This window comes from Podarcis pityusensis, assembly GCF_964106645.2.
Source record: "Podarcis pityusensis genome assembly, chromosome: 8".
NCBI classification, from domain to species: Eukaryota; Metazoa; Chordata; class Lepidosauria; order Squamata; family Lacertidae; genus Podarcis; species Podarcis pityusensis.
Window position 1 is genome coordinate 5,326,622 of NC_138033.1, and position 12,530 is coordinate 5,339,151.

The window sequence follows — 12,530 nt, forward strand, 5'->3', positions numbered from 1 at the left end:
ACTCTCTTATTTTTTCTACCTCTGGTTACGAACTTTGATCCGGAGGTCCATTCTTAACCTGAAGTACCACTTTAGCTAATGGGGCCTCCCGCTGCCACCATGCGATTTCTGTTCTCATCCTGAGGTAAAATTCTTAACCTGAGGTATTACATCCAGCTTAGTGCAGTCTGTAACATGAAGTGTTTGTAACCTGAGGTACCACAGCAAGCCATTTTCCTTTTAATATTTCCTATTTTCCCAGATAAAGACAACCCTTCTTGTGATATGTGGAAGCTCTAGGTAAGCTTATCACCTTGTAGAACTACAATCCGTTCCGGAAGACATTTGAAAACTCAGGCGCAAAAGAAAAAATGGAAAAACACGTAGCGGAAGATGTTCAGTGTCCAAGGGACGTTCGAAAACAGAAGCAATTACTTCCAGATTTTCGGCATTCGAAAACCGAAACATTCAGGTTCAAAGATGCTAAAAAACTAAGGTTGCGCTGTATATCAAATAAGCTTTATTTGTCTAGTATCCTTTAGATGTCACTACCTTTCTTCTCCCGCCTAACAGTCAGCTACGGAAATGAGGATGGGAACTTTGTATGCGGGATGCAACATTTTATTGAAACAATGCAATGAGATTCTATTCCCTCTTAAACGCATTTCTGCCCTTAGCTCTTCCCTTCATCTTCTTCCTTCCATATTTGAAGGGATACCCTGGAGTACAATAAGGAAACAAACTTGTCCTTCTCTTGCTCCCAACTCCCTTTGGCGTACGATGAACGAAGAACTCTGCTTCCTCATGGATACAATTCTTTCCTCTTGGCATACGCACATTGTGAATGATCGGAGGACAGCAGAAAGGGAACCCTTGACTTAAGCTTCTCACAGAAGAAAGGAAAATATTAAGAATGTGAATTGCTCATGTGATCAGAATTTGCTTCTACATCACCGGTTTGTGACCCAGTGGAGGGAATACCTGAAACAAAAACTCCGAACCAAGAGAATGAGAGCAATCTCAGCATCCTGCAGGGACCTGGTTTATTCAAACTATTGCAATAGGAGGGCCTTGCTAACCTGCTGTTCAGCAGAATGGCTAGTTCAAAAAGGCTGCCAGGAGGCATGTTAGAAGAAAGATTATATACACAGCACACAAAAACTCAGAAAATGCCACAACACTCTTCCACTTGCATCAAGAAAAGTTACAGGTCATGGGATGCGTGGCTTCATGCGGCTATTGACTCCTCTGAAAATACCTTGCTGTGTCCCAGAGTGCCCAGGTCATTTGGGTCTCAAATGTCTCACTTTGACACCATGCCCATGGCAACCAGGACTTCCAAGGGACTGTTGACATTTCAATCCCATATCTTACTTCCCTGGTACCAAAAGATGTCAAAGACCTTTGAGGAGATATGAGTTCTCACACGGATGCTAGCTCAACTCCTCCCTCTTTCTCCAAACATCACCTGCCCTTCTAGGGTCAGATAAGGCTGGAAGCGGTAGGCAATGTACACATCACAGCTTTACACAGTGCGGGAGGGTGGCATGAGGATTACAAAAAGCTGGCATACAAAAATCATGCCTAATACATTCTATTGAAAAGGCTAAATGCAGTAAGTATTAGGACACTTCGAACAGAATCAAAATCTATAATATCTCATATTCAATCAACTATCACAAATTTTACCCCAAGTCCTTCCTAGGAAAGTTCAGCGTGGACAGCAACCTCATCAGTGTCACAAAATCACTCTTATCCCTCACCACAGGCGTGATGTGAAGAAAATATTCAATGCATGAATGAATCTTTATTTGCATCAGCCCCCAGCCATACCAATAAAAAAACAATACGATATACAAAGAATAAAAATTAAAAGTCCGTTATCTAAAATACATTGTAGGGTTTTGAGTCAATAGTCAGATAGTGCCTCTTATTCTAATTCTCCCAGCTAAAAACCTTGCAACCTTTGCTGTCACCTGCTCTTCAAGAGAGAGCCAAGAGAAAGTGTGAAGAAGGCAAGAACTTGCAAATCACAGTTCTGAGTACGTAGTAGAAATAGCTATGGGGCACCAGATGTGGCAAAGAACCCAGCTACAATCCACACCTCATACAAACAAAAGTCTCCTGAAATTAATTCTGTATACAGCCACTACTATAATTTGCCCTCAATGTGAGTTCTTTGATGGGAAGGTGAGCTGGCCTTTGTGACTGAAGCTCTTTCCACATTATTGGCACTGAAATAGTTTCACCTCGCTGTGAATTCTTTGATGGATCGTGAGTTTGGCCTTCACAATGAATTTTTTTCCACATTCCAAGCAATGATAAGGTTTCTCCCCTGTATGAATTCTCTGATGGGAAGTTAAACTGCCCTTTTGACTGAAGCTCTTTCCACACTCTTGGCACTGATAGGGTTTCTCCCCTGTATGAATTCTCTGATGGACAGTGAGCTTGTTTCTCTCCCTGAAGCTCTTTCCACATTCCAAGCAATGATAAGGTTTTTCCCCTTTATGAATTCTCTGATGGGAAGTTAAGCTGCCCTTTCTTCTGAAGGCCTTGCCACATTCCAAGCACTGATGGGGTGTCTCTCCTGTATGAATTGTTTGATGGGCCATGAGGTGGCCTCTTCGAACAAAGCTCTTGCCACATTCCAAGCACTGATGAGGTTTCTCCCCTGTATGACTTCTCTGATGGACAGTAAACTGGCTTCTGCTACTGAATCTCTTGCCACACTCTTTGCACTGATGGGGTGTCTCTCCTGTATGAATTGTTTGATGGTCCATGAGGTGGCCACTTCGAATGAAGCTCTTTTCACATTCCAAGCACTGATAGGGTTTCTCCCCTGTATGACTTCTCTGATGGACAGTGAGATGGCTTTTTATTCTGAATTTCTTTCCACATTCCAAGCACTGATAGGGTTTCCCCCCTGTATGAATTCTCTGATGGACAGTAAAGTAGCTTCTGCTACTGAATCTCTTGCCACACTCTTTGCAATGATAGGGTTTCTCCCCTGTATGACTTCTCTGATGGACAGTGAGTTGGCTTTTTATTCTGAATCTCTTTCCACATTCCAAGCACTGATAGGGTTTCTCCCCTGTATGAATTCTTTGATGTACAATAAGCTGGCCTTGGTGACTGAAGCTTTTTCCACATTCCAAGCAATGATAGGGTTTATCTCCAGTATGAATTCTTTGATGGGAAATGAAATTTATTTTCCAAGTGAAGCTCTTTCCACAGTCTAAGCACTGATATGGTTTCGCCCCGGAATGAATTCTGTGATGGGAAGTGAGTTGGCTGCTCTGACTGAAGCTCTTTCCACATTCCAAGCACTGATAGGGTTTCTCTCCTGTATGGATTCTATGATGTAAAGTAAGTTGGCCTTGTTGACTGAAGCTTTTTCCACATTCCAAGCAGTGATAAGGTTTCTCCCCCGTATGAATTCTTTGATGTACAGTAAGATGGCCTTGGTGACTGAAGCTTTTTCCACATTCCAAACAGTCATAGGGTTTATTTCCAGTATGAATTCTTTGATGGGCAGTGAAACTTATTTTCCAAGTGAAATTCTTGCCACATTGCAAGCACTGATATGGTTTCCCCCCGGAATGAATTATGTGATGGGAAGTGAGCTGGCTGCTCTGACTGAAGCTCTTGCCACATTGCAAGCACTGATAAGGTTTCTCCCCTGTATGAATTCTCTGATGGACAGTGATCTGGCTTTTTATTCTGAATCTCTTTCCACATTCCAAGCACTGATAAGGTTTCTCCCCTGTATGACTTCTCTGATGGACAGTGAGATGGCTTTTTATTCTGAATCTCTTTCCACATTCCAAGCAGTGATAGGGTTTATCTCCAGTATGAATTATTTGATGGGAAACGAGACTCATTTTCCAAGTGAAGCTCTTTCCACATTCCAAGCACTGATAAGGTTTCTCCCCTGTATGAATTCTTTGATGTACAGTAAGCTGGCCTTGTTGACTGAAGCTTTTTCCACATTCCAAACAGTGATAAGGTTTCTCCCCTGTATGAATTCTCTGATGGGTAGTTAAACTGCCCTTTTGACTGAAGCTCTTTCCACACTCTTGGCACTGATAGGGTTTCTCCCCTGTATGAATTCTCTGATGGACAGTGAACTTGTTTCTGTGACTGAAGCTCTTTCCACATTCCAAGCACTGATAGGGTTTCTTCTCAAGGGGATTTCTTTGATTTGAAGTGGAATGGGAGCTCTGACTGAAGCGCTCTCTGCACTCTGAATATGGATATGACTTCTCCACTGTGTGGCTTTTGTCGTGGTCTCCCTCGTTCTTCAGCTCCAGTTCATCACCACCTGCAACTGAGAGAGAAACGGATTGCAGCCTCAGGAAGCAATGGAGCCCCCAATTATGGAGCAGTGCTAATTGCCGTATTTTTCACCCCATAGGACACACTTTTTCCCCTCCAAAAATGAAGGGGAAATGTGTGTGTGTCCTATGGGGCGAATGCAGGCTTTCGCTGAAGCCTGGAGAGCGAGAGGGGTCTGTGCGCACCGACCCCTCTCGCTCTCCAGGCTTCGCACAGATCTCCGCAATTCGTGGGAGCCCGCGCCAGGCTCCCACCACTTGCGGAGAGTTACCTGCATGCCGAAGGCTGGGCGCGTTGAGTGGCACCGGGCTCCCACGGCTTGCGGAGAGCTGCCTGTTCTGGGGGCTGGGGTCGGGGGAAGCTCGGGCTTCCCCCGCCCCAGCCCCGTGCCTGGGGGGGGGGGAATAAATTTTTCCCCCTTTATTTCCTCCCAAAAAAACTAGGTGCGCCTTATGGGACGGTGCGTCCTATAGGGCGAAAAATACGGTAATGCTTGTGACCCCGGAAGTACTGAAGGGACTTAGATGTGAGGTCTTCCTACAGGGTTCACTGCCTGAGATTCAAAAAGCCTGGTTATTTTCTGGGATGGATTTTGTTTGGCCCAATCATGGGATCTGTGCCATCTCTAATGTCACTCATCTCTTTAGTCAACTAAGGACAGAAAGAAGCAAGAACAGAAACAAAAAATCTGACAGAAGCTACTTGAACTTCCTGAATCCCTTAGAAGCCTACATTTAAGAAGGCCTTGTGCATTTTAGAGGAGCCTGGGAAAAATACACAGGGGTATCTTATCTCCCCCAGAGGCTCTTCAGCTGAGCTCCTTTCCCCCTGCTCAGCACCCTGCGCCTCTGGCAGCCCTGGCCCTATGAGGGGAAGGAGAGGGGTCAGACTTCCTTCTCCTCCTCCTCTGCATCTGGCCAGATGGTTCCCAGCCCTGTTGGAGTCATGGCGGCTTTCCTGAGGCCCTTCCTCTGCTGCTGCCCCTGGTGAAGGGGCCCTGATGGGAGGCTGTGGGGCTGCAGACAGGCCAGCCCTTCAAGAGCAAAAGGGGAGCCATCTTGGAGGGGGGTAGGCATGATGATGATGATAATGATGATAATGATAATAATAGTAATAATTTTATTATTTATAACCTGCCCATCTGGCTGGGTTTCATGCTTTGAAAAGGCAGAACTGGAGGAAGAATATTCACAGGGTAAGCAGCCAATATTCTTCAATCCAAGGTTTTCTGTGGGAGTGTTAGAATCCCAGGGGCTGTGGGTGCTGCTGTTGAGCCCCATCGAAAAATCAGAGGTTCCTCCCATAGAGATATGTCTTCAATTTCAAAGGAGATAGGATGATCCAAGAGGAAGCCTTACCAAAAGAGTCCAACATCCCACGATTCTCCTCCGTGACTTCCTTGTGCAGAGCTCTCTGGTCAGGATCCAGCAACGCCCACTCCTCGTCTGTGAAATGCACAGCTACATCTTCAAAGCACACTGGACCCTAAAAGAAAAGGAAAAAGGTTGTCCTCTTAGATAACTTCAAGGTGCACAGGGGGGCAATGAAAGGGGGATGAGAGGGGGAAAGCCCCATTGTGCAACTGATGGTGTGAATCCTGTCCACTGTTTGGTGTGGTGTGTAAACTGCTTAGAAGCCTATTTTAGCATTCAGCCCTTCTTTCCTTGGCGGTTCTTCCCACCTTTCCTCTGTGTCCAACCCGTCCATGACATCCTCTCTCCCCACATGGCTCCTTCCTCCTACCTGCTCTGGTTCCACAGGGGCAGTTTCCCCTTCGCCACCAAGAAAAGATGGACAAACAGGTCTTGCTGGCATCGTTTGGTCTACGAGAGAAAAAAGGTAAGTGCATGCTTCACTCAGAAGGGAAACTATAGGTGGCTTTTCAAAAAAGTAAGGGTAGCCATGTAAATGTGGACGTTTGTAACCATTTCACATATTAGTTGTGCAAAAATATATCACCCTTTCTCTGAGCTCTTGGCTTCACGTGTCCTCTCCCAAAAAAGATGTAGAAATCTCACAAATTAGTTTCAAAAAAAACCATAATGTGACAAAACGGGGGAGAAAAAACTCCTTCCTCCTTACCCAGTGGCCTTACTCTGGAGTCCAACGGAGTTCTCTCTACCTCAGAAGAATCCGGACCCATTTCTGGAAACTGATCCTTCCCCTGCAAGAGCAACAAGCAATCAAAACTATTAGATCAGAACTGGAATGGCAAAGGACACACACACTTTAGGGCTATCAGATATCATTCATCGGATCCTTTCCAAAAAAAGGATGACAAAATTAGTAGAGAATTGGGGGATACTCTCCCTCAAGTTCAGAGCCCCTTGGGAGTATCCAGAGGAAAGTCTCTCTCACCTGTTGCTCTGCCTGCTTTCTCTCCTCTGCCTGACTCAGGAGGAAACCTTCGGCCAGGGCCACCGCCTGGGAACTGGTCTCCGCTCCACATTCCCTCAACCAGCTCTCCATCTCTGGTGGAAGGACAGCCAGGAACTGCTCCAAGATCACCAGGTCCAGCATCTCAGCTTTCGTGTGGGTTTCTGGTTTCAGCCACTGACGGCAAAGGCGGTAGAGTCTGTTGCAAACCTCTCGGGGTCCTTTGGCCTCCTGGTAGCAAAGCCGCCCGAGCTGCTGGCTCTGTACATCTGAGCGGAGGGTGTCCTCCTCACCCAAGATCCTTTGGACAGACATTCCCCAGATTCCTCCATGGCTAAGGGTTTCGATGGAATGAAGTCTTGCTTCTTCAGGCCCAGCTGAGTCTTGCTCATCCATCTCTGTTCTCAGGACACCTCCAAGAAATCGAAAGAAGTCCCTACGTCTTCTGCCAAATTCTGTCTGTCCCAATGAGAAATTTTAGCAAATCCTAAAAAGCAAATATATTTTTCTGATATAAAACTTATACACAGGTGAATAGAAATGTTCCCTGGACAAGCGTGGATGAGTCTTGCTAGGAACCAGGGCTGGACTGCACCACAACTCAGACTGAGCTTTCCTTAAAAAATAAAGGAAGGAAGGAAGAAGGAAGGAAGGAAGGAAGGAAGTCAGAATGGATGACTGAGTCATCTGTACTAAGTGTAACTGGGACCCAAGGCAATAGTGGGGGTCCCTCCCACCCCCAAATTTCAGGGCACATTTCTTTCCTGCTTCTGCCTCATGTTGCAGCACTTGCAATCTCCCACATTCTCAAGACTCCTGGGCTAGGTCCCTCTTTCTTTATTCTGAGGGACCACTCATCATTGCCCCCAAACCCCTCCCCTGGCCCAGAGCCGCCTTTCCTTGCAGGTTCCCAGCTGGTTCCCCTCACCATTCCTCTGTGCCTACCCAGTCCATGCAGCTCCCTCCTTGCATCCTTTACTCTGTTATCACCAGGTTGGGTGAAGACAGTCCAGCCTCCTGTTCTCTCAGGTGCCAACCTGGGGCATCTTCTGGGAAGCCCACCAGCAGGGCTAGAGCCCAGGGATAACTCTCTCCCCATGCACTTCCCAGCAGCTGGCATTCAGAAGCATGACGGCCTCCAACTGTGGGGGCCAGGAGCCTGAATTGGCCTCATCCTCTTCTAAAGCCATCTGGCTTGGTGGCCATCGCTTCCTCCTGGGGATGGGAGTTCCATGGGTCAGTATACCTGAAGGAACGTTTCCACCCCCATCATTCTGCCCGGATGCTGAGGCCGATGGCCTTCTGGTGGTTCCCTCACTGCGAGAAGCAAAGCTACAGGGAACCAGGCAGAGGGCCTTCTCAGTAGTGGCACCTGCACTGTGGAACGCCCTCCCACCAGATGTCAAAGAGATAAACAACTACCTGACATTTAGAAGACATCTGAAGGCAGCCCTGTTTAGGGAAGTTTTTAATGTGTGACATTTTAATGTATTTTTAATCTTTATTGGAAGGAGCCCTGAGTGGATGGGGAGACCCAGCCTGATGGGTGGGGTACTACTACTACTACTACTACTACTACTAATAATAATAATTTATTATTATAACTGCACACTGTGACATAGATGGACTTCATTTATTTCTACCTCCAAATGTGTCCATCTGGCTGCCACCTGGGCTAATGAACGTGACTGTTTCCTCAATCCCATTGGGGTTCCTTTGCGTGCCCTTTTCTTCCTGACTCAAGGGCCCCCCCCTCCCCAAAGGGGCAAGCGGCGTCTTGATGCAAAGGAAGAAGAGAGTTGCAAACCTCCTGCTACTTGCAGCCCCCCTGGTTTTGCAGAGAGGAAGGGGAACAGAACCTCTTATCCCTGACTTGGGGATCCACCTGCAGGAGCTGAGCAGGCTCCCCATGGACCCGCCCCACTTCTCCCCAATGCACCCTAAGGCAGAAAAGAGAGGAAACTCACCAGGTCCCTGAAGGGAAACTGAGGCAGCTCCTGCAGCGGAGACGAAATCCACCTTCCCCCTCTTGCAGGGAGTGGGAGGGGCTTTTGCTCGGGAGGACCGCATTCCCCCCCTTATTTCCTGTCCTCTCTAGGAATGCAGCTAAGTTCCTTTTAACCCTTGGCGAGCCGGGCGCCCCCAGCTCCCCTTTCTCTCCCTCTGCAAAGCCGGAGCCCCGAGCATGGCCTGCACCCAGGGGGGGCTTATTTGGGGGACCCTCTGGGCTGGCTTTTGAGCTGTTCCCTCCCTTGGAAACAGAAGCAGGAGGAGCACGAAAGGCCCGGAGGGGGAGAGGCTGTGCAGCAAGCTCTCCGGGCACCAGCCTGGCTTTACTTTGGTGTAAACTGCACCTTGAAAGGACCGAGACCTGAACTCTAAGGTCAAACACTGCCTTAAAACCGCACCTGCCTCTTCCTGACCCCATTTCCTATGGCGTTACTCTCTTACTTTTTCCTCCTAATAAAGCATTTTCCTTTTAATATTTCCTATTTTCCCAAATAAAGAGAACCCTTCTTGTGATATGTGGAAGCTCTAGATAAACATACATATAACTATTTGTATCACCATGTAGAACTATAATCTGATCTGGAAGACATTCAAAAACTGAGGCACAAAAGAAAAAAATGGAAAAACACACAGCGGAAGCTGTTCAACGTCCGAGGCACGTTCGAAAATGGGAGCAATTACTTCCAGGTTTTCAGCATTTGAAAACCAAAACATTCGACGTCCAGCACACAAAAAAACCAAGGTTCCACTGTATATCAAATAAACTTTATATACAGTGGTACCTGTTTACAGAAACTTCAGGTTACAGATGCTTCAGGTTACAGACTCCGCTTACCCAGAAATAGTACCTCAGGTTAAGAACTTTGCTTCAGGATGAGAACAGAAATTTCGAGGCAGCAGCGGGAGGCCCCATTAGCTAAAGTGGTACCTCAGGTTAAGAACAGTTTCAGGTTAAGAACGGAGCTCCGGAACGAATTAAGTTCTTAACCCGAGGTACCACTGTATCTAGTATTCTTTGTTGTTGTTGTTGTTGTTGTATAGTTGTGTCCGACTCTTCGTGACCCCCTGGACCAGAGCACGCCAGGCACTTCTGTCTTCCACTGCCTCCCGCAGTTTGGTCAAATTCATGCTGGTAGCTTTGAGAACACTGTCCCACGATCTCGTCCTCAGTCGTCCCCTTCTCCTTGTGCCCTCCATCTTTCCCAACATCAGGGTCTTTTCCAGGGAGTCTTCTCTTCTCATGAGGTGGCCAAAGTATTGGAGCCTCAGCTTCAGGATCTGTCCTTCCAGTGAGCACTCAGGGCTGATTTCCTTCAGAGTGGATAGGTTGGATCATCTTGCAGTCCATGGGACTCTCCAAGAGTCTCCTCCAGCACCATAATTCAAAAGCATCCATTCTTCGGCGATCAGCCTTCTTTATGGTCCAGCTTTCACTTCCATACATCACTACTGGGAAAACCATAGCTTTTACTATATGGACCTTTGTTGGCAAGGTGATGTCTCTACTTTTTAAGATGCTGTCTAGGTTTGTCATTGCTTTTCTCCCAAGAAGCAGGCGTCTTTTAATTTCGTGGCTGCTGTCACCGTCTGCAGTGATCATGGAGCCCAGGAAAGTAAAATCTCTCACTGCCTCCATTTCTTCCCCTTCTATTTGCCAGGAGGTGATGGGACAAGTGCTGGCAAATAGAATGTCACTATATAGATGTCACTATATAACCTTGCTTCTTCCACCTTACAATCAGTGTGGGTTCTCCGTGGGTTGGAGAAATGAATTTGCCCGCAAGCCTTACACCTTCTTGCACCCACACCAATACAACTCCCCTCACCTTGCAAAATGACGGATCCATGGCGTTTAGGACACCCCACCCCCCAATCCTAGGGGTGTATGAAATCCAGATTTGCCTTGCATAGGGCTTCCTCCTTCTGCTCCTGTTGCTGCTTGTATAGGGAACCGGTTGCAACAGAATAAACCACCATTGCCTTTGCTTCACTTCTCCTTGGTTGGGGTTCACCCATCCTTCCGACCACTGAGGAGCCTGAGAGGGTTTCCCGAACCACCAACATATTTTTACAACCATTTCAACCCCTCACACCCATTGTTGCTTTGTATATGTTTTTCTGTCTCTCACTCTGTATGCACACACTTGTGGAAGGAGCAGAGTGTTTGCTTAACTGCTCAACTTCGAAAATGAAGAGGATAGCACTTGACATAAGCTTCTCACAGACGAAAGCCTGAGACTGTGGTCTTTTATGACAAACGTGCTATGTGTGTGTTCAGAAGATACCAGGAACAATAATAATAATAATTTATTATTTATACCCCGCCCATCTGACTGAGTGTCCCCAGACACTCTGGGCAGCTTCCAACCGAATATTACAAACAATACAGCGTCAGACATTAAAAACTTCCCTAAACAGGGCCGCCTTCAGTTGTCTTTTAAAAGGAAGACCTTCAAGCAGACACTGCCACCATCCTGGTCATGCAGAGGATGACTATGGCAATCAGGAATAGAAGAGAAATGTAGAGTCGAAAGGCACCCCAAAGGATATCTAGTCCAACTACTGACAATGCAGGAATCTCAAATGAGAGATGGCCACCCAACATCTGATTAAAAACCTCCCGAGGAGGAGAGGACACCACCTTCTGACGGAGTCTGTTCTACTGTTGAACAGTTCTTACTGTCAGAGAGATCTGCCTGAAGTTTAATCAGAACCCCATTCCACGATCTTTAAGCCACTGGTTCATATCCTAACCTCTAGAGCAAGAGAAAAAAAGGAGCACCACCAATTTGCAGCTTCCAGGTGCTGAAAGAGGAAGCACTGAGACTCCCTAATCATGCTGTGAAAACCCTGGCATCTTCAGATCAAGGGCGCTATACAAAGTTAATAGCAATAGAAATAATAAAGTATGTGAATTGTTCGTGTGATCAGAATTTGCTTCTACCTCACCAGTTCATTACCCAGGGGAGGGAACACCTTAAAAAAACTCAGAACCAAGAGAATGAGAGCAATCTTTTAATGGGAAACTTTTAATGTTTAACAGACCACTGTATTTTAATACTTTGTTGGAAGCCGCCCAGGGTGGTTGGGGAGACTCAGCCAGATGGGCAGGGTATAAATAATTAATCTATTATTATTATTATTATTATTATTAATAATAATAATAATAATAATAATAATATCCTGCAGAAACCCAGTTTATGCAAACTATTGCAATAGGAGAGCCTTGCTAACCAGTTGTTCTGCAGAACGGCTGTTTCGAAAAGACGTTAGAAGAAACTTATATACACAACACTGAAGACTCATAAAACATCAAAAAAGGTTACAGGCCATGGGACATGTGGCTTAATGAGGATATTGACTCCTCTGAAATTACCTTGCTGTGTCCCCGAGTGCCCAGGTCATTTGGGTCTCATACGTCTCACTTTGACACCATGCCCATGGCAACCAGGCCTTCCATCGGACTGTTGACATTTCAATCCCATATCATACTTCCCTGGTACCAAAAGATGTCAAAGACCTTTGAGGAGATATGTGAGTTCTCACTCGGATGCTAGTTCAACTCCTCCCTCTTTCTCAAAACATCACCTGCCCTTCCAAGGTCAGATAAGGCTGGAAGCTTTACACAGTGCAGAAGAGTGGCATGAGTGTTACAAAACGCAGACGCATAAAAATAAATCCTAATAAGGTAAAGGGACCCCTGACCGTTAGGTCCAGTTGTGGAAGACTCTGGGGTTGCGGCACTCGTCTCACTTTATTGGCCAAGGGAGCCAGCGTACAGCTTCCAGGTCATGTGGCCAGCATGACTAAGCAGCTTCTGGCAAACCAGA

The 12,530-nt window shown here is 46.5% G+C and overlaps 1 protein-coding gene and 1 long non-coding RNA gene across 17 annotated transcripts in view; one reads left to right on the plus strand and one right to left on the minus strand.

Moving 5' to 3' along the window:
• LOC308484547 overlaps positions 1–12,530 on the plus strand; it is a 36,131-nt gene that overhangs the window by 12,498 nt on the left and 11,103 nt on the right. For all 3 annotated transcript variants that reach the window (XR_013989961.1, XR_013989962.1, XR_013989963.1), the window contains one exon: positions 242–1,994. This is a non-coding gene — a long non-coding RNA (uncharacterized lncRNA). The remainder of the gene's footprint in view (positions 1–241; positions 1,995–12,530) is intronic.
• LOC308484093 (uncharacterized protein) overlaps positions 2,002–12,530 on the minus strand; it is a 38,901-nt gene continuing 28,372 nt past the window's right edge. For 10 of the 14 annotated variants that reach the window (XM_081018634.1, XM_081018635.1, XM_081018646.1 and 7 more), the window contains exon 6: positions 2,002–4,306. In XM_081018634.1, the coding sequence (XP_080874760.1) occupies positions 2,205–4,306 (2,102 nt within the window). In that variant the 3' untranslated portion in view covers positions 2,002–2,204. Of the gene's footprint in view, positions 4,307–5,672; positions 5,800–6,057; positions 6,138–6,396; positions 6,479–6,672; positions 7,178–8,657; positions 8,748–12,530 lie in introns of those variants that run through there. The other 4 variants (XM_081018636.1, XM_081018637.1, XM_081018639.1 and 1 more) reach the window with 4 other exon arrangements.